The sequence below is a fragment of the Carassius gibelio genome, chromosome A16 (assembly GCF_023724105.1).
Source record: "Carassius gibelio isolate Cgi1373 ecotype wild population from Czech Republic chromosome A16, carGib1.2-hapl.c, whole genome shotgun sequence".
NCBI lineage: Eukaryota > Metazoa > Chordata > Actinopteri > Cypriniformes > Cyprinidae > Carassius > Carassius gibelio.
Genome location: NC_068386.1, coordinates 5,288,359 through 5,307,240, shown reverse-complemented (window position 1 = coordinate 5,307,240; position 18,882 = coordinate 5,288,359). Strand labels below are relative to the sequence as shown.

At 37.0% G+C, this 18,882-nt stretch overlaps 2 protein-coding genes across 4 annotated transcripts in view; one reads left to right on the top strand and one right to left on the bottom strand.

Moving 5' to 3' along the window:
- The window catches only part of LOC128030397 (disintegrin and metalloproteinase domain-containing protein 22-like), a 59,554-nt gene that overhangs the window by 39,742 nt on the left and 930 nt on the right, over positions 1 to 18,882 (top strand). For 2 of the 3 annotated variants that reach the window (XM_052617984.1, XM_052617985.1), the window contains exons 15-31: positions 2,271 to 2,370; positions 2,592 to 2,663; positions 2,747 to 2,839; positions 2,923 to 3,003; positions 3,451 to 3,501; positions 3,687 to 3,750; positions 4,006 to 4,111; positions 4,374 to 4,493; positions 4,567 to 4,735; positions 5,141 to 5,252; positions 7,467 to 7,557; positions 7,988 to 8,041; positions 8,434 to 8,541; positions 9,825 to 9,925; positions 10,356 to 10,422; positions 13,202 to 13,325; positions 15,299 to 18,882. The exon at positions 15,299 to 18,882 is cut by the window's right edge and continues 930 nt beyond it. In XM_052617984.1, coding sequence (XP_052473944.1) covers positions 2,271 to 2,370; positions 2,592 to 2,663; positions 2,747 to 2,839; positions 2,923 to 3,003; positions 3,451 to 3,501; positions 3,687 to 3,750; positions 4,006 to 4,111; positions 4,374 to 4,493; positions 4,567 to 4,735; positions 5,141 to 5,252; positions 7,467 to 7,557; positions 7,988 to 8,041; positions 8,434 to 8,541; positions 9,825 to 9,925; positions 10,356 to 10,422; positions 13,202 to 13,325; positions 15,299 to 15,319 — 1,534 coding nt within the window. In that variant the 3' untranslated portion in view covers positions 15,320 to 18,882. Of the gene's footprint in view, positions 1 to 2,270; positions 2,371 to 2,591; positions 2,664 to 2,746; positions 2,840 to 2,922; positions 3,004 to 3,450; positions 3,502 to 3,686; positions 3,751 to 4,005; positions 4,112 to 4,373; positions 4,494 to 4,566; positions 4,736 to 5,140; positions 5,253 to 7,466; positions 7,558 to 7,987; positions 8,042 to 8,433; positions 8,542 to 9,824; positions 9,926 to 10,355; positions 10,423 to 11,851; positions 11,939 to 13,201; positions 13,326 to 15,298 lie in introns of all 3 variants that reach the window. The other variant, XM_052617986.1, reaches the window with a different exon arrangement.
- The window catches only part of washc5 (WASH complex subunit 5), a 12,696-nt gene continuing 12,433 nt past the window's right edge, over positions 18,620 to 18,882 (bottom strand). The window contains exon 29 of the mRNA XM_052617980.1: positions 18,620 to 18,882. This exon is cut by the window's right edge and continues 1,377 nt beyond it. The gene's annotated coding sequence lies outside the window, so the exon portion shown is untranslated.

Here is an 18,882-nt window from a genome sequence, read left to right as displayed (position 1 = left end):
TGCATTGTGTTGGAATATTCTGTAGTTTCCTGTGTGCTCTTTTTTACTGGTTTTTAATTCAGCTGATAGCTCATAGTGGTACATGTTTCGTTAAGAGAGGATTATTGGGCTCCTCTCAGCTTAAAGGGGTAATATCATGCATTTCAGTCTGAAAATATTGGCTAAGATCTTTCAGTATTTTCCACCTCCTAGAATTAAACAGGCTTCTTTTTTTTTTTTTTTTTTGGAATGGAAGTTTTGAGATCCAAAACTAACAGTATCACTTTTTTATTTCACAAGATCAAGGAAAATCAAATTTTTCGTGATATGTCCCCTTTAAAGTGTTTAAAACTGTCTGCAGTCATTCATACACAAAAGAACAGAACAATCATGATTTCATGCTAATGCCAAACGTTATAAAGCATGTGTGACACACACACACACAGTCTACCTCTAATACAAAAGTCTGCTTTTATAATACAATTAGATAATCAGAATTATGGTGACAAAAGCGACTGACATCTGCCATCTGACGTGTAATGGCTTACTGACAGGACGTAAGCTGAAATTCACACCAGCACTCCCAGTGTGTGTTCACCCTCCATCTTGCTGTTTGCTTAGCTTCTCAAATAAGATTTCCTCTCTCCTCAAGTCATGTTTCTGAATTCATATATTAGTCATTGACAGTTTTTACAATGCAAAGGTTTCCTCAACTCCTCCTTTGGACCTCCAAACTGAAATATCATGTGTAGAAGATGAAAAACGGAGAAAAAAAGTGTTGTAATCACCACACAGAGCTAAGCACGTTTTCACTATCAGGAGAATATGGGACTATTGGGGCAAAAAGTCCAAACTTCTGAGTATGAGAAAGTCCTCTGGTTTCGACATGCACATATGATGTAGTTGGGTTGCTTTTGATATATTAATAAATATTCATAATTTCCTAAAAGCTACAGCACACTTTCACGGCTCATGATATTAACACTAGTGTCAATGGCCTTTCAGACAGACACACTCATGTCGATCTGTCTCTCCATTGATGGATGTTTTAAGAGGTTTATTTTCCATGAAACCTGCATGTCCGATCTGATCCACTAACTCTATTGTTAATGTGGCAGGATGTTTTGTGTTCTCTGTTTTCCCCCTTTACGTGTGTCTTCCATTTTTAACAATCCTGTGAAAAAGTCTGCAACACTTTAAAATTAATTACCCATGCTCAAACAGGTAAGACCTGATATTCCAGGATGACACTCAGCATCTGGTAAATGAAGAGTAACCACTCACACATGGCATACTGTGAGATATGCACTTATTGATTCTCAGCCTCTGGTTACGGCTTCCTGAAACTGCATTGTTGCAGAGTGTCACAGATTGGAATAGTGCTTACAGCCTCGAAATGATATTGAGGGCAGCGACCCAGCTGATACAAGCTGAGCAGTGTTCAGCGTTCTCGTACAGTTTGAGCGTACTGCCACACCTCTGTGTTGACAAGTAAATAAACTGAATCTAGAGGATAAAGACATAAAAATGAGGAAAGTGTCATCAGAATCAGAGAGGATTCACCTAAAAGGAAGAATGGTATTTCAGACCAGGGTTTTCCAAACTAGGCTTCGTGAACTGCAGGGCGTTCATAAGAAAAAAGGCATGCAGAATAAGGCATTCATACGTGTTTAATAAGTACTAATAAACAGCCAATCTGTAAGTAAGAAGCATGCTAATAAGCATGTAATACACTGCATGTCCACCATATTGAAGAGTTAAGCTTTGCCTGTAAATACAGGGAATTGACTGATTCTTACAATCTATTTTCAACAAATCTGGTTGTTGCCCTCTGCTGGTCTGAATGAAAAAGAGGTTAGTTGCCACAGAACCGTTGGTATTTATAGCTGTTGGTATTTCCCTGTAATAATGATAAATTTGCAATAGGAACATCCACTTATTCTTCTACATATGGTCAAAGAAAAATAATTATCCTCTATTGGTAAGCGCCTCCAGTATTTCCATACAGGAGTAGTGAGGAAAAAAATGCATATCTTAGTTTATTTGTAATATGATTACATGTGCAGCACTGAGGAATTAGAAGGCTAGAATACCTTAATCAGAAAACAATGTGCATGTAAACGTGTTGACTGAGCTAAGATTTGTTGCTTTTCAGTTTCAGCTCAGTTGAGACTTTGATTAGCATTACAAACACTTTTTTTAATAGCCTGTCTCGGTGGTTGTGTTAAACACAGGGCATGGAAGTAAAGTTAGGAAGTGTGACTCTAGTGCTTTGTGGTTCTCTCTAACAGCTTCTACTTACCCAAGAGATTTTCTGACTGTAACGTGGAAGAGTATCATGATTTCCTGAACAGTGGAGGTGGTGCGTGTCTCTTCAACAAACCTTCAAAGGTAAACCCACTTCAGTTCTGTCTGTGTGTTCATAGCATACAATTTCCTTAGTATGTCACCAAACCCACACAGAATCTGCACTCCAGAACTCATTACATTACATTAATCAAAATGAACAGTTAAGACATTGTTACTAAATAGTTTTTTTCAAATAAATGCTTTTCTTATGAACTATTATAAAAGATATGCTTTTGCTTTATGCCTCTTTTTTTGTTCTGTAGCTCTTGGATCCTCCAGAGTGTGGAAACGGTTTTGTGGAGGCAGGAGAGGAGTGCGACTGTGGAAACCCAGCCGTGAGTGATCTTACATCAACATCATGATCATATTAATCTGACACTGCATATGTATTCAGGTTTTTTTTTCTGTCTTTCTGCAGGAGTGTGCTAGAGAAGGGGAGAACTGCTGCAAGAAATGTATGTTGACTCAAGGAGCCAAATGCAGTGATGGTCTCTGTTGTAAGAACTGTCAGGTATACACTTAGTCGAACAAGAAAACTCTGTAGCCTTCTGTTTGTGCGTGTGACTTTTAATGATCCTTTTGCTGTCTCTGTAGCTGGAGTTTATGGGTGTGCTTTGTCGTGACGCTGTCAATGATTGTGACATACCTGAAATGTGCACTGGTAACTCCAGCCAGGTGAGGGCAATGTTACGTACATCTCACAACACATCATACAGCGGTAGAATAAATTCATCAAAGGAATAGTTTAAAAAAAAGAAAATGTTCTGAACATTTTCTAACCCTCAGGCCATCTGAGATGTAGATGAGTTCGTTTTTTTGTATCTTAATGTTTTTAATCGGTTTAATGGTATGGCAGTCACTTGTATAAACATGATTATATAAGATATAGCTTCTGGTCCAAGTCAAACACATTGCATTATGGGACACAGTATTACATTCAGTGTGCTCTGCTGTATATTGCACATTTCTACAAATCTAGTAAATCATACTGGTATTCTTTGCATACATCAAATTCACATATCCTACTCTACCTGATATACTGCATATGACATTTATTTAAAAAATAAGTAAAAAGTATGCCATTCTAAACCTGCTTTAAAATGTAAAACTCCATATTTTTAGTGTCCTCCAAACCTACACAAGATGGATGGGTATACATGTGAGAAAGACCAAGTGAGTTTTTATGTATATAAAATGTATATATAGATGTGTGTGTGTGTGTGTGTGTGTGTGTATACAAACACACACACACACACACACACACACTCATAATTTATTATTTATCTTTTTTTTTATTATTATTATTATTATTTTGACATGTCAGTGTAACCTATTTTCCTTAATTTCACTAATTTTAGGGAAGATGTTTCAATGGCAGGTGCAAAACCAAGGACAGACAGTGTAAATACATCTGGGGAGAGAGTGAGTGGCCATTTTGAAATTATTTATATGCTATTACATTATTCATAATTTTTTTAAATAATTGTTTATTTTTACATTTTATATTTAATTTAAATTGTAGCAATTTTGCTTATTCTACAGTAAAATACTGTTCTATTCTACAGTATTTGAGCCTTAAATAATTTTTATTTCAGTGTTAATGTTATTTATTGTAGTACTTATTTCAGTTAGCGGTGCTGATGTAATTATGACATGTGTGAGTCTCTGTTTCTAAAGAAGCAACATCGGCTGATAAGTTTTGCTATGAGAAACTCAACATGGAGGGCACAGAGAAGGGCAACTGTGGACGTGACAGAGACACCTGGATTCAGTGCAAAAAACAGTGAGTTTGACTCTCATACTTCACTGATGGGGAAGTGTGTTAACCTTAAAAGTGTGTGTATGTATACTTTATATTTAAAAAATTATTTTATATTATAGAAATTTCTATGAATTTTTCCAGGCTTGAAAATGATGCTTAAAATCACATAATTTCCTAGTTTGTGCTAATCTTGCACTTATTACTTTTTTTATAATTTATTATGACATTATCTTAATTTAATTTACTCTATCTAGATTAAGAAGTGTGCATGTGTGTGTTTTAGGGATGTACACTGTGGATACCTGCTGTGCTCCAACATTTCTCCTGCACCCAGACTAGGAGAGTTACATGGAGGTTTGACTTCTTTCTCCGTGGCCCAGCACAGCGCCTCACTGGACTGCAGGTACGTACACAAACACTCTCACTTCAGCTTTCTATGTGATTGATTTTTCCTAACGTGAGTTTGAATGTTTCAGTGGAGGCCATGTGCTGATTGATGGTGACATTGATTTGGGATACATAGAGGATGGAACGGCGTGTGGGACGGATCGCATCTGCTTTAATCACAAATGCCTCCCAGTGCAGGAATTCAACTTCAGCACATGCCCCGGCACCAACGAAAGGGTGATCTGCTCCGGACATGGGGTGAGGGATTGTGTGTGGTGTGAATTGTGACAGTTGTGTCAGCCACTAATCCAGTTTCAGCTGGAAAAATATATATATGAATAAATGAATAAATAATAAGGAGATGATTTGTACTGTTAACTTGTAATTTTCTAATTTATTGTGAAAATATATGTGCCAAATAATCTAAGTGTGGGAAAGATGACCTGACAGCTTTCATTTAAACAGAGAAGCCTGATATTTATAGAGAAAGAAACATCTCTGTATTACTATAGACACTATATACACCACACTATCTAAAAGCCACTAAATGTCACATTTATCATAGGCTAATGGGATAATGTATGGTGGGTATAATTGTTGCATTATGCTGCTGTTAGACTTCATTCTATAATTGCTTTGTCTTTGTGTGTGTGTGTGCTGCAGGTGTGCAGTAATGAACTCAGGTGTGTGTGTGACCTGGGCTGGGCAGGTGAGGACTGTAACTCCACCTCTCCTCTGAGTTACTTACTGGTGCGACCCACAGCCAAAACACCAGGTAGGCCAAATGTTCACCTTTCTTAGTCTTCACATGAGAATGATATGCAGAACCAGTTCCACTATTTGGAGATCTTTTACCCACATGCATTACAAAACCAACTTATGACATGAATCCAGAAGCAGCAGACATGGCAGTTATGTGCAAAAGCTCCCAGCAAGTGGAGACTCACCGCCTTGCAATCAGATGTTGTGTCTGGGCATATTTCATTGGTCATTTGTGTAAAACGGATACATATGTCAACTTTACTAGTAATAAAGTATTCTCTTAAGCACCAGCATTATTAATGCACTGAAGGATTTAATTTAACCATTTTTATTTATTTAGTGAAAAAGAGTTTAGAATTGATTTATTATTTACAAGATGCTTACATTCAATTAATCCTTACATTTAAAAATTTTAATCTACTTGACTGTTAGGTTCAATTTGATAGGTACTGTTATTGCAGCACAAATGTAAGCTGTTTCATATACATAACCATTAAGATATTTAACAAATATATACAGTACTGCCGCTCCCTATTCGCAGAGTATGCAGTTTGCATAGGGAACCAACTCAGTTGTTCAAAAAAAAAAATATTATTATCAACATATATACATAAATACCAAAAATGTGTTTTATTGTGAACGCAGTAGAAAGGCCAAGCGTACGTGACGCTCTATTCCCACATCCGCGCCCTCCTCATGTTTGCGGCTGACTCCAAATGATCATAACTGATAGACAGCTATGCCCAGGAAAAGACATTTGTTGTCCGGCGCCAAGATAACAAAAAGATAAAATGTCTAAGATGAAGCCTGTGCATCACTTTTAGGTACATTCATAATTCTGTGAAATTTTTTGTAATTTTGACGTTAATAACATCTTAATAATATCACCCACCGCTTCTTCCTTAATATTCTATTAGAGTTTCCATGTTCCCTTAAGAAAATTAACTGTAATTTCACTACGAATGAAAAAAAAAAATTCTTTATTCAAATAATATTTTTTATTGCACTTTACAACTTTCATAAAATGCATTATATATAAACAATTATTAATTAATAATCGTATGGTTTCATTGAATAACACTTTTAAAATACATAATGTAATACAAAATAAAAATTTATGTAAATGTCATCATATTATTACAAGTGCCTGCAAAGAGCAGCAAAGGGCTGATAATATCTGTTGTTACACTTACAGGATGATCAAATCCTTGTTTAATATTGACCAAATATTTAATTTAAATATCCACTTCATATAATTTTTTTTCAACAAAAACATGTGGACATCACAACCTTTACAAACATGTATCCTTGGTTTTATCGAAGTAAAACTGCTTAATTTTTTTTTGTGTGTGATTTCTGAATGCTTGCGAATATAAAATCAATCAGACAACTGTATTAATAAAGTCATAGCCATAGGCGACTGTCTAGCTACAATTATAATTTGTGAATAATACAGTTTAATTACAACTTATGTACTTTAATATTTTATTAAAGTTTTGACCCCTTTAACTGTTGCTTTTTTTAACTTGCATAATATTTTGGGGAGGGGGCACAACAATACAATTCTGCTTAGTGCACCCATTCGGCCAGCACTGGTCCTGAATATATATTTAAATATATAAATGCTGAATATATCGAGATATTTTTTTTTTAGTCTGTTTTTCTTCTGTTCTGTTTTCATGTTCACGTTCAACAGTTCATTCACCACTCACACACATTTCACACGCTTTTCAAGATTTCTCTCTTTTTTTTCTGTTTCATGGCTTTTGTTTAAACGCACTCGTTCTTGTGGACGGGCTCATGTCTTTTGCTGGAGTGACAGTGAGTTTAGATTTGAGTTGCTGTTTGTTGTCGTTCACTCGCCCCATCATTCCTCCGTGTTTCTGTCTTATTGAAAGCTAGCAGTGTTTATCTGCTGTGCTGTGTTGTTATAAACGTTGTCATAAACCCTGTTTGATGGATTTGATTTAAATGGATGCCTTTAACATACAGCCTCCTTGGACAGAAGGAGTCATAAATTGTTATCGAAAACTTTCTTCTGGTTTCTGTCTCTATCTGTTTTTATTCCAGATTGATCTGGCATGCAGTCAACTGGACAGAATAAATGAAACAAAAAATTTAATTCTGTATCTATATCAGATTAGTCTTGCCATGTCCAGATGATTGCAGGTTAGTGTTGACTTTTAGGTGCCATGGCTCCACATTAAATGTTCCGTTCCTCTGACAGGCATCATCACTACTAACATCATCATCGGGGCAATTGCAGGCTCTATCCTGGTCCTTGCACTGATTCTTGGCATTTCTGCATGGGGATACAAGTGAGTCACATGAATACAGACCCCACAATAGCTGAAAACTTTTTTAAGCTTTATTTAAAGGGATAGTCCACCCCAAAATTAAAATTCTATCAACCTTTTACCTTGATAACATTCCAAACTTTCTGGAGCATAACAGCTTCTACCTTCACATGGTAAAGAGCACATCAGAAATGTTCTAAACAGCTCCTTCTGTGTGCTCCACGGAAAAGAAAAAGTCATACATACTGTACAGGTTTGGAACAAGTGAGGAAGACAGTAATGTTTGGGTGAACTGTCCCTTAAACTGGCATTTTGCATGCACTCGTGATTGCAACAGGCATTGTTTACCACATACAGAACCATATACAGAATATACAGTTTTACATTTATTCTAGAATGTTTTGCACTAATTGTGGTTGTTGCTTTATTCTGTGTTGTCTCCCATGTGAAGGAGCTACAGACAGCGTCAGTATGTGGAGTCAGAAGTACACAGAAGATTCTGTCGGTTCGTTCTCCTTTCTCTTCATTTTCTGAGAGGGTTTTTACAGTATGTGTTGTGTGAGGGAGCTAAAAGTTTCGAATTACTGCTAAGGTTATTGTTATTGCTTATACTTTTTGATTTAGGATTTCAACAAGCTCCCTAACTTATGTATTACATTTGCCACCCAAATGTTTGGGTTTGGGTTTTTTATTATATTTATTAACATAATTTCACATAAATTCTTAAATGCTGATTTGGTATTCACATTTCTTCTGATTATTATCAATGGCGAAAAAAGTTGTTCTTATTAATGGTGTTGTGGAAATAAATTCATGAAAATACACGTATTCATTTCACCCCACATTTTGAATGGTAGTGTACTTCATACAATTTACAACCTTTCTTCATTTTGTCAGTCAAATGCCTGCTGGTGATTACGTGAAGAAGCCTGGAGATGCTGATTCTCTGTACAGTGACATGCCGCAGGGCGTGAGCTCAAACTCTGGCAGCAGCTCCAAGAAGAGGTCTGCCTACCTGTCTCACCTACAGATCAACACCCGCTCTTTCACCGCCTCTATCCCTTCCATCAGCCAAAACATCTCTCTGTTCGGGTTCAGGTGTGCTTCATCTCCATCTCCATCGCTTTGCCTCCTCTGCTAACAAATAGTGTAAACGTTTACTTTGAGAGCTGAACAGACTTTATGGAGTTCCCAGTTATGTTTAATTTAAGTACCAACTTTGTCTCAGATGTTTCTGTGAAAATTGTAAACTTGTTGTAACATATAGGAAAAGTATATAGCTATGAACTTGATGCTTATACATCATTTGAGGAGAAATGTTAAAGTTAATACTGAGATCTCTGACTTCTTTTTTTCTTTGCAAATCTGAACACATTTTGACACACTGTGATCTCTTGTTAAACTCTAGAGGAGACGTATGTGAGATAACTTATACCTCAGGACAAACATCTCAGAAGTCAGTCACCATTTGAGCTGGATTTAGTCACATTGCAGTCTAGTAGATGAAACTGAGATATTAAAAAGATCTCACTTGTGAAGGGACAGGTCATACTTTTGACTATATATTATTAAAAGTGAAATAATTCCAGTTTTATTTGGCACAGACTTCTTCAAAATAAACTGCCATTCCTTCTACTGGACCTCATTTTTAGTCAAGACTTGAATATTTTTATTCCTTCTTTAATGACTTCACTGCTGCAGGTTTGTGCTATGTCTGTGCTCAAAACTGTCTGTTTGTCTTTCTCTTGGTTATTGTTAAAGTCCTATCAGGCTCTTGTATCATTAATACTGGGACATAAGTAAGTCAGTGTCTTCATGGTGTCCGTCTCCACGATCTCATGCTCATCTTGCTCATTTCAGTGTGTTCGTCCTGCTCATCACAGTGATGCGGGTCATTCCTGCTTTACAGTATCTTTTGATTTCTACTTAAAAATGAATGTACTGTAATGATTTCTAGCTAGACATTTTGATTAAAGGAAGGAGAAATTAAGAACCCCCCTGAAATATTGCCCTATACATTGCCAGTTTCCCATGATAGTATGTAGCGCACAGATACATGAGAAAAACACACTTAATTGTGTGCTGCTAAAAGATCTTAAATAACAGTGAGTTTAATATTTTATCTAATATATTAAGTTATACATGATGGGAACATTAAAATGTACTGCTTAGTAGGAATGGTCCATGTGACGTCTCTGTCATTTGTCTTCCTCATACAGAACCCTTTTAATCTCTGTAACTGCATTTATTGAACTTCTATAAGAATTTCTCTGTTCTTTGGTCTGAAGATCTAATGGTCTGTCTCACTCCTGGAGTGAAAGAATCCCAGATGCCAAGCACATCTCTGACGTCTGTGAAAATGGACGACCCAGGAGCAACTCGTGGCAAGGTAACGCACCTACAAATACATCTGCTCTAAATAACAGAGCTTGCATCAGCATTAAAATCATGGGTAACACTTTAGAATAAGGTTCCATTACTTAATGTTAGTTAACTACTTTCGTTAACATGAACTAAGCAAGAACAATCCTTCTACAGCATTTATAATCTTAGTTCATGTTAATTTCAACATTTACTAATGCATTATTTAAATCAAATGTTGTGCTTGTTAACATTAGTTAATGCACTGTGAATTACCATGAACTAACAATGAATAACTGTATTTTCATTTACTAACATTAACAAAGATGAATAAATACAGTAATAAATGTATTATTCATTGTTTGTTCATGTTAATTAATACATTAACTAACATTAACTAATGGAACCTTATTCTAAAGTGTTACCAAATCATGTGTTCTTCTCCTCTGTCAATGTAGGAAACATCACAGGTACCCGTAAGAAGCTCAAGGGAAAGAAGTTCCGTCCGCGCTCCAACTCTACAGAGTAAGAGATGCAGTGTTGCCACAGTGATGTGTGACATTAATGTTGGATGTTGGACTTTGCCTTGTTTCAGTATTACAGTCTGTAGAAGTCCAAACAAATGAACTGAAACTTTATTTTGAGTGTCTGGAGTAAATGTTGGTTTGTTTTGGGTGTGCATTGATGTGTGCATCGGTTTAACCTCTGGAACAAACAGCACGTTGAAACTGACCTGCACGTCTGTCATCATCTGTTTGAACACAAGATACACTCTGATTCTGAGCTCCGCTTGATGCTCGTTTCTGCACCTCAACTCTCTTTTTTCAAATGCATGTGACAAACTGACTGTGACACAACTAAAACAAAACCCAACATGCATGACCTACACAAATACTACAACTTTATTTTCAAATATTTGTTCAAATCTCAGGCAAGACATAGTATAGTATACTCAGCAGCATCACACTTCTGAGATGTGTTTTAACGTTGAATAGCTTGATGGTTTTGGAAAAAAAATCATCATTCAATTATCATGTCATTCCAAACCTGTATGACTTTCTGTCTTTAGAATGTGAAAAGAATATTGATGCTCTGTTATACGAAACGATTTCGTGATCAGAGCCTGTTAAGCTATTAAAAATTATTTTAAAAAGTACAGTAGTCTATATGACTCATGCACTATATTCTATGCTTCTGAGGCCATATTGTATGATGTGAGGAAGAGATCGTAATTTAAGTGTAATTACTGATTACCTTATGAGTAGAAAGTTCAAAAGAACAGCATTTATCTGAAATATATGTACATTTATAATGTTACCAAATTTTTTTCCACTTTTTTCATTGCATCCTTGCTGAATTAAAGTGTTCAGTTCTTTAAAAAAAAGCTTACTGACCCCGAACTTTTGAACAATAGTAAATTGTAAACTTTTGAATATGCACATGTGAATGAGATATTAGTGCTACAGGAAGGGGAAGATTTTCATCGAATATGGCTTAGAGTACTTAATAAGAGTTCTTGTATGGCTTTGAATACAGTGCACAAGTCATACAGAATACTTTGATTATTCTGTTTTTGTCATTTAAATATACACTAACACTAACTAATTTCACATTCATTGTTTTGAAAAGCACATTCTAATTTGTGTTCCATTGAAGAAAGTAAGTCAAATAGGTTTGGAGCGACAAGTAAAATGGTCAATTTGACATTTTCGAGTGAACTGAGGTCCTGCACCAACCATAAAGTGAAAAAGCTTCATGATATCTGTAGTCTGAGCTGCTGTCTGATCTCTCACCTGCATCTTGGATCGTAAAGAATTTCAGTGCTGCTGCTGTCTTTTACCAACGTCCTTCTTTATCCTGTTTCTCCTATCTCTCCTGTTCTTTCTCTTCTCCCCTTACCCTTCCCTTTCTCTATCTCTCTGTTCACTATCACTCCTTCCCCATCCTCCTGCAGGTATTTAACCCCTTGCGTCAAATCAGAGTATTATGTAACTAAATGGGTAGAAGATGTGAATAAAAACACTGAAGGACCTTATATTAGGTACAATAACATCAGACTGCATTATATATCTGTCTCCTATTCATCAGTTTCCCTCCTCGGTTGTTTGTTCCCCTGACCAAATATTATTTTTCAGAGATGAGAGCTGAGTGCTAGGGTTTGAAGATCACTTGCTGGCAGAAACGACCCCGAATCCTCTCAAAATCCAATATTAATTTCAATGTATTTGTTTCTTCTAGTCCTTTATTATTCCATTGCAACAAGTCATCAACAGATACACTAGAAATTAAATTGCAATGTCACATATTAGAAAAAGTTTTTTTTAAAGTAGTGAATTGTAAATGCATGAACATTTCTACAGTTACAAGAATCAACAGTATATCTAGTGTTTTGTAATCGTAAGTCATAAATGTTTGTCCTTAGAAATCTTCCATTCATACTTCACAGTACAGTCATTTAACTGATCGCTTGTCTTTAAAGGAAGACAGAAGGCATTTGATAATCAGTACGTCATTTGAAACATCAAAAAATTATGGGATGCAAGTATCCAAAAATGCCTTTCATATGATCATCTCACAAAATCAAGAACATGTTCTGATGAGATTTGAGTCCAATATCAACAGAAATAAGAAATAATTTTTCACATTTTTAGAACCATTCATTTTTTGTTACATTGTGACATTATTTTAATGACAAAAAAAGGACATTAAAAAAATCTCAAAATTCTCATTATTGTAATGCAAATAAAAATTAACAATAAATAATTAATTTAAGAATCAAAATTTTCTTCAGTGTAAAGCAAATATACATTGTTGTTCCTTTTTACTACCTTTATTAATTGTAGTTTTTTGGTTTATTCCTCCTCCACTGCTCTATACCTCTCACACTCAATGTCCCTCTCTGCATGCCGGCTGCTGCTTAACGTGTGTCGTTCTGCACTCTGTGATGTCATCATCATGTGGCTCACATAGTCTCTGTGATAATGATCACATGTGTTTGTCCTGATCACCTCATCATGTCCGCCATGTTTGTAAGCCCACATGACGCGGGGTATGTTTGTTTGTTAAACATCCCAACAGCACTACATTGTGCTCGCAGTATCTGCCCAGCTTCACTCTCCAGTATGAGACAGTGGGTATTTTTGTGGCAAGGACTGATGAAGTTAGTGATTTTGGATGATGGTTTGCCGTGGAAACACTCCCTCTGACCTCTTCAAGGGGTCAAAGGTGACAGCTCCATGTTTGTTAACGCAAGTATCCAGTTCACACACAACAGTACTAATGTCTCATATCTCCATACCCTCAGGACATTGTCACCCGCCAAATCGCCCACTTCTTCAACGGGCTCCATTGCCTCCAGCCGGAGATACCCCTACCCCATGCCTCCCCTTCCAGATGAGGAAAGAAAGGCCAACAGACAGAGTGCCAGGGTAAGACTTACCATCAGCGTCAGCGTCACTATAATACCATAAGTAAATAATTTAATTATTTAGAAACTTTCCTCAGAACAGTGATTTAGCTTTTGTTTCTCAAGGGGGTTATTACACCACATTTTCTGCACAATGTGTAACTTTTTCTCAAGATGATCAGTTCACTAATGAGGAGAGCATTTGAAATACTGCTTCAAGAAACTTTGCATGTTTTGAATCAATTACAAGGTTTCAGAACTTGTATCAAACTTTCAAAATTCCAATGGTTTGTCACTATATGGCGTCAGGTTATCATACAGTAGTTAAGTAAAAGCTTTGTTTTCCCTTTGCTATCATGCACAGATCATATGAAGCACTGGGTGCACAGATACCCACAAGCCTGGGGCCACATTCACAATTTAAAAAAATAATAATTTAAAAAGGTGTTTACACTTGTATGGAAGCATATGGGTAGCAATATTCAATTTGGAATTTAATATGCAAAATGACAATGCAATATGTAAAATGGCAATGCATTTCTGTATTTAAATTTACATTTACAACGTTTGGTGCAAAATGAAAATGAAAATTCAATTACATAATTCATTTGCCATCTCATACACTAGTTTTAATATGTAAAATGAATACTAATTTTAACGCTTTATAGGTTGCAAAATTAAAATGAAAATGTATTACAGAAATGCTTAGATATGTATACCATGTTAAAGCAAAAACTGTGGCAAAATTATCATTCAAATGCTATTTTTCTTAATTGAATTAACAAGACACTTACGATTGCATTTTCATTCAATGTCCCGCAACGAATGTAGCAAAATTCAATGTGCACATTGAAAATGCATTCCGAGCCGATCACATGTCCACCCCCTCGTGCCATGTCAATCACTACATGAACAAGGCGGGGCTTGCAGAAGGTCAGAGACTCAAGACTCAAGAAGATTCAAGTGAGAGAACATGGACAAGACAGTTGGTCCGTGTACGTCATAGGTTTATATCTATGCATGTATGTTTTGATCATTTCGGTTTATGGCTTGAATATTTCATTCGCACTTGTGGGCGGAGCTAAAAACGCTGCTTTTCATCTGATTGGTCGAATCGTTCCACCTTCAGCTCCGTCTTTTCATTCTTTCCATTCCAAATTAAATATTGCTACCCATATGCTTCCATACACTTGTAGTTCGATTTTCTTGGTTCATTTTGTGTGGACCAAAATTGTCAAATGATATATATTCAAAATATATACACCCCAAACAAAAGCTTAGTCGACTTAAAGGATCTATCTGCTCATCGTCGAACACACCTAATGCCATCTTCTGAACTAAGCACACTCATTGTTGTGTACTTATTATTTAATTTTGACCTCCTACAAACTCACAGAGAGCTCAAAAATGGCATTTTACCTCCTTGTTGCTCCACATTTGCCCTCTTTGCCCTCTGATTTTGTTTCGGATACAAAGCTCATTCTGCGTCAAATCATGTTGCATATCATCTTGTCATTACTTCCTGTTTTTGGTTCCTTTAGAAAGAAGTATTTGGTCCATGTTGGGTTTATATTTCATTCAAACTGCAACAGGGTTTGTTTAGAACTGGACCAGGACCCATCTTTTTAGCAGTCTCGGTCCACACCAGGGTACGGATGGCAGCATTCACACTTATGGTGTTTTAACACTTGTCATATTTGGTTTGATTAAAACAAACCCTGGTGTGATTGCTCTGTTAGTGCGGTTCAATAGAGTAAGTGTGAACGGCGCCGTCCGAACCCTGGTGCACACCAAACAAGCGGACCAAGACCACTAACATGAACTCTGGTGCAGGTCAAATGAAATATGAACGCAACACGGACAACATCTAATTCTGCTGAAGACTTTGCGCCAATTGCACATTTCTGTAATAATCATTATGAGCATGCATTCTTTTTTCAACATGACTGGCTTGAATAGCATGTGTTCATTTTGTCTGTGCATGATCTGTTTCAGCTGTGGGAAACATCAATATAAAAGAACTCCTCGAAAATGGTCTGCAAACTCCGTAAAAAGATTTTCCTCCACTTTTGTATGAATGAGAAAATGAAATAAGAAAATAAGGAATTCAAATGGAGAAACAAGGGACAAGTGAATGGAAGAATTGGGCGTGGTCTTCTCTGATCTCTGTTCAGCATTTTCGGTATGGAGCCATCCCACCCTGGACATTGAGGAACATGGTATCAGATTCCCATTCCTGCTGTCATTCATAAACAGGACTCAGGAATACAATTTCATCACAGGACAGTCCCGGAATGGCAGCCGTGCTAAGCAGAAACAGATACAACAGCAGCCACTTGTGCCCTGGATAAACCCCGCCCCCTCTTGTGACCCCACACATGCCCAGTCCCGCCTCCAAACACATGCTGTCTTGTGATTGGTGCCCTTGTTGCCCGGTTCCAAGAAGCTCATGCAGGAGCAGGAAGTTAACTATTGTTTTGAACGCACGCTGTCACTGTAGAACCTACTGCTGCATGCATGAGAAAACATGTTTATCGATTCCTTGTAGTGTTAACGGTGTACAAATGTTTTAAGATCTTTCACTCAAGGCTGCCGCATGTATTGAAGGACAGCTTCATAGGCTGGTAAGATTCAATCCCATCTGAAACCCCCACGTCCACTTCACCAGAATATCATCCGGGTCCGTTCATGCAGTCATCTCTTCTCAGAGAAGTTTGTACATATGTCATATAATTCAGAGTGAAATGTGAGTTTTAATGTTTGTCTGTGCAGAGCGTGGTGGAACTTCTCTTCTGCTTTAGAGTGTCTGTCCCGTGATCGTCTTTCTAAATTTAGAGAATTCATCACAAGCCTAGCACACGCTACAAGGCAGAAGCGCCATTTCATGATTTCTGCATCAGTCCCAGGTCATAGCAGTACATCCAAAATCTTCTACTTCAAATTGAGTAGTTAAAGATGTAAAGATCAATTTGAAAGTTGTGACAACTGGAAATAGCTATGGACTACCAAAGAGAAGTCTGTCGTTTTTAATGGAAGCTTGTTTCTGTCACAGAATAAAACAATTAAAAAAGTTAATTACAACTCTGCACTTCTGGCTTTTATTTATGTATTTATTTATTTTACTCAGAACAGAATTGCAAGATAGGCTGTAAAAGCTTTTTCTTGCAAATCTGAGTCTAGAACTTGCAATTGCAACTTTTCTATCAGAATTGTGAGATTAATTCTGTGGTGGAAACGAACCTCCAAACATCTTGACTAAACATTACAAGGTCAAGAGAGAGACAGAAGTAATATGAATGGATGAATTGTTCACAATTGCATACACCATAGGTCTTCAGTCGTGCTTCTGGGAACCCACTGTCCTGCAGAGTTTAGCTCCAACCCTAATCAAACACACCTGAACCAACTAATCAAGGTCTCCAGGATCACTTGAAAAGTCACAGGCCAGGTGTGCTGATACCAGAGGGGCAGGGTTTCATATTTTATTGAAGCAGCCCTGGGCGCCGCCATTGGCTAGCAGACCCCCACCTGCTGTTAGCATTCCATTGACTCCCATTCATTTTGGCGTCACTTTGACAGCGAATAACTTAACATCTGAGGCGTTTAAAGACTCCATTTGTCCATTAATTATTTCTAAAGAAACACGAAAATGTATAAAAGGCTCCATTACCTTGTATCTTATGGTATGGTCCCGTAGAAGCATTTAAAAAAAAAAATAGGCTAACAATTGCATCATAACCTGCGAATCTCTGTTGCACAGTAAAGAAATTACCGTATGGACAGGAGGAGAAGCTCGCAGACAATCTTTTACTGTCTATGAGGCAATCGGGGGTTCGTGGAGGCATAAAGTCAAGGGAGATAATTAATCAGAATACTTACCAAAATTTGCTCCTGTTCACGCTCACCTTCTCTGCAAGATTCGGTGGGTGATTCAGATTTCTCTTGGCACAGTGATTAGAAGACTTACAGGTTGCTCACGTGACATCTACGTCATCAAGCTCGGTTTGAGTCTGCGCAGTACACCCTACCCCCAGGAAGTGCGTGCTTCTAATTGACTTAATTTTTCTCTGTTGAATCCAATGGGGTCTCTGTGTCCATTTTTTTTACTGTCTATGGCTGATTCAGGTTGGAAAGAAACGGCAGGACACTGGGTCTCCATGCAGGAGCAGGGTTGAATACCTCTGCCACACATTAAAACAATAGATAGGATGGATTTAACGATGACTTTCAAAATCTGCTGTAGTGTCTACATAAGTTGACAAATAATGGTGTCAGTTTCAAAGTCCTACCATGCCAACACATGAAAAAATGAAATGAGCTTCTTCATTGTAACGTGCACGTATAGTCTCTTTTGTGATTCAATCGAGTTTTTCCCTCATGCTCACAGCAGAATGTAATTCTTTCATTTACTTATAGTCTTCATCTCACATTATTTATAATTATCTCGTAAGTGTAAGGAATGTGATTTTAGCTGATTGTTTTTGGCATAGTTTTTTGTTATACATGCTTTAATCATGAAACAACTAGAACAGATTTGCATATTGTCTATCCAACTTATTTTATCGTAAGTGCAGGCGCTGCCATTTTTTGCCAGTGTGTGAGGTTTCCGGTCTGTTATGATGTTACTGGTCCTTTAAAAAAGAATTTTAAAGTTTTACAGTTAACTGCATTTTGTTATTCTTCTTGTTACCTAACCATTTCACCTGATGAATCAGCACATTTGCAAAAAAAAAAAAAAAGCTTGCTTCCGCATTGATTTTAGATTCAATATTTAAAAAGTAATTTTCCCATTGAAAAATAAGTTGGATAAAACGAACGCAAAATGCAAGAATAGAAGGCAATAAATGGCTGCTATGAACTACTGAACTAATTTACTCAACTGAAACCCCGGAGTGAATTAGGAGGTTTTTTTAACACATCCTCCCTGAATAACATGCATGTAGACTTGCTGTTATGAACCCATAATCACAGTTTTCTGATTTTGTTAGACGTTTGTTTATGGCATGACGCCTCACGCTACAGTTTTCTTCTGGTCACATGATCATCCAGTCTTGATAGATTGCCTACTTCTGGTCAGAATTGTATTAGTAATGGCAGTTTTCATCTGTACATATAGGCTAGTATGCTGTGCATCGGCATTGATTTTTGCACTCTGCCTGTAATCCACGAATAACGTCCCGTAACATCACCATGATGGATATGAAGTATTTTTAAGCTGACTTTGTAACGTCTTTCCCTCCTCCCAGGTATTACTACTTGTACATATTTAACCCCAACCACAATTAAGTGCTTTAGAATGATTAATACCGCAATAGGTTTTGTGCAAACTGTTTATTTCATTAACAGGCCGCCTTTGTACATCAAGTGAAACATGACGACTTTGTGTTTGTATTTGTAGTTTACACATAAAATACCATCAGGAGACTAGACTCACACAACGAACATGAACAATAACTCAGTATTGTTTATTTTTGTTTATAACAACTGTCCATCTGAAGCAATACTCTGCTCACTTTGACCCTGGCCTGTTCGAAACAAATGCACACTCGATCTTACTGGAATAAACGTGTCTGTCAAAA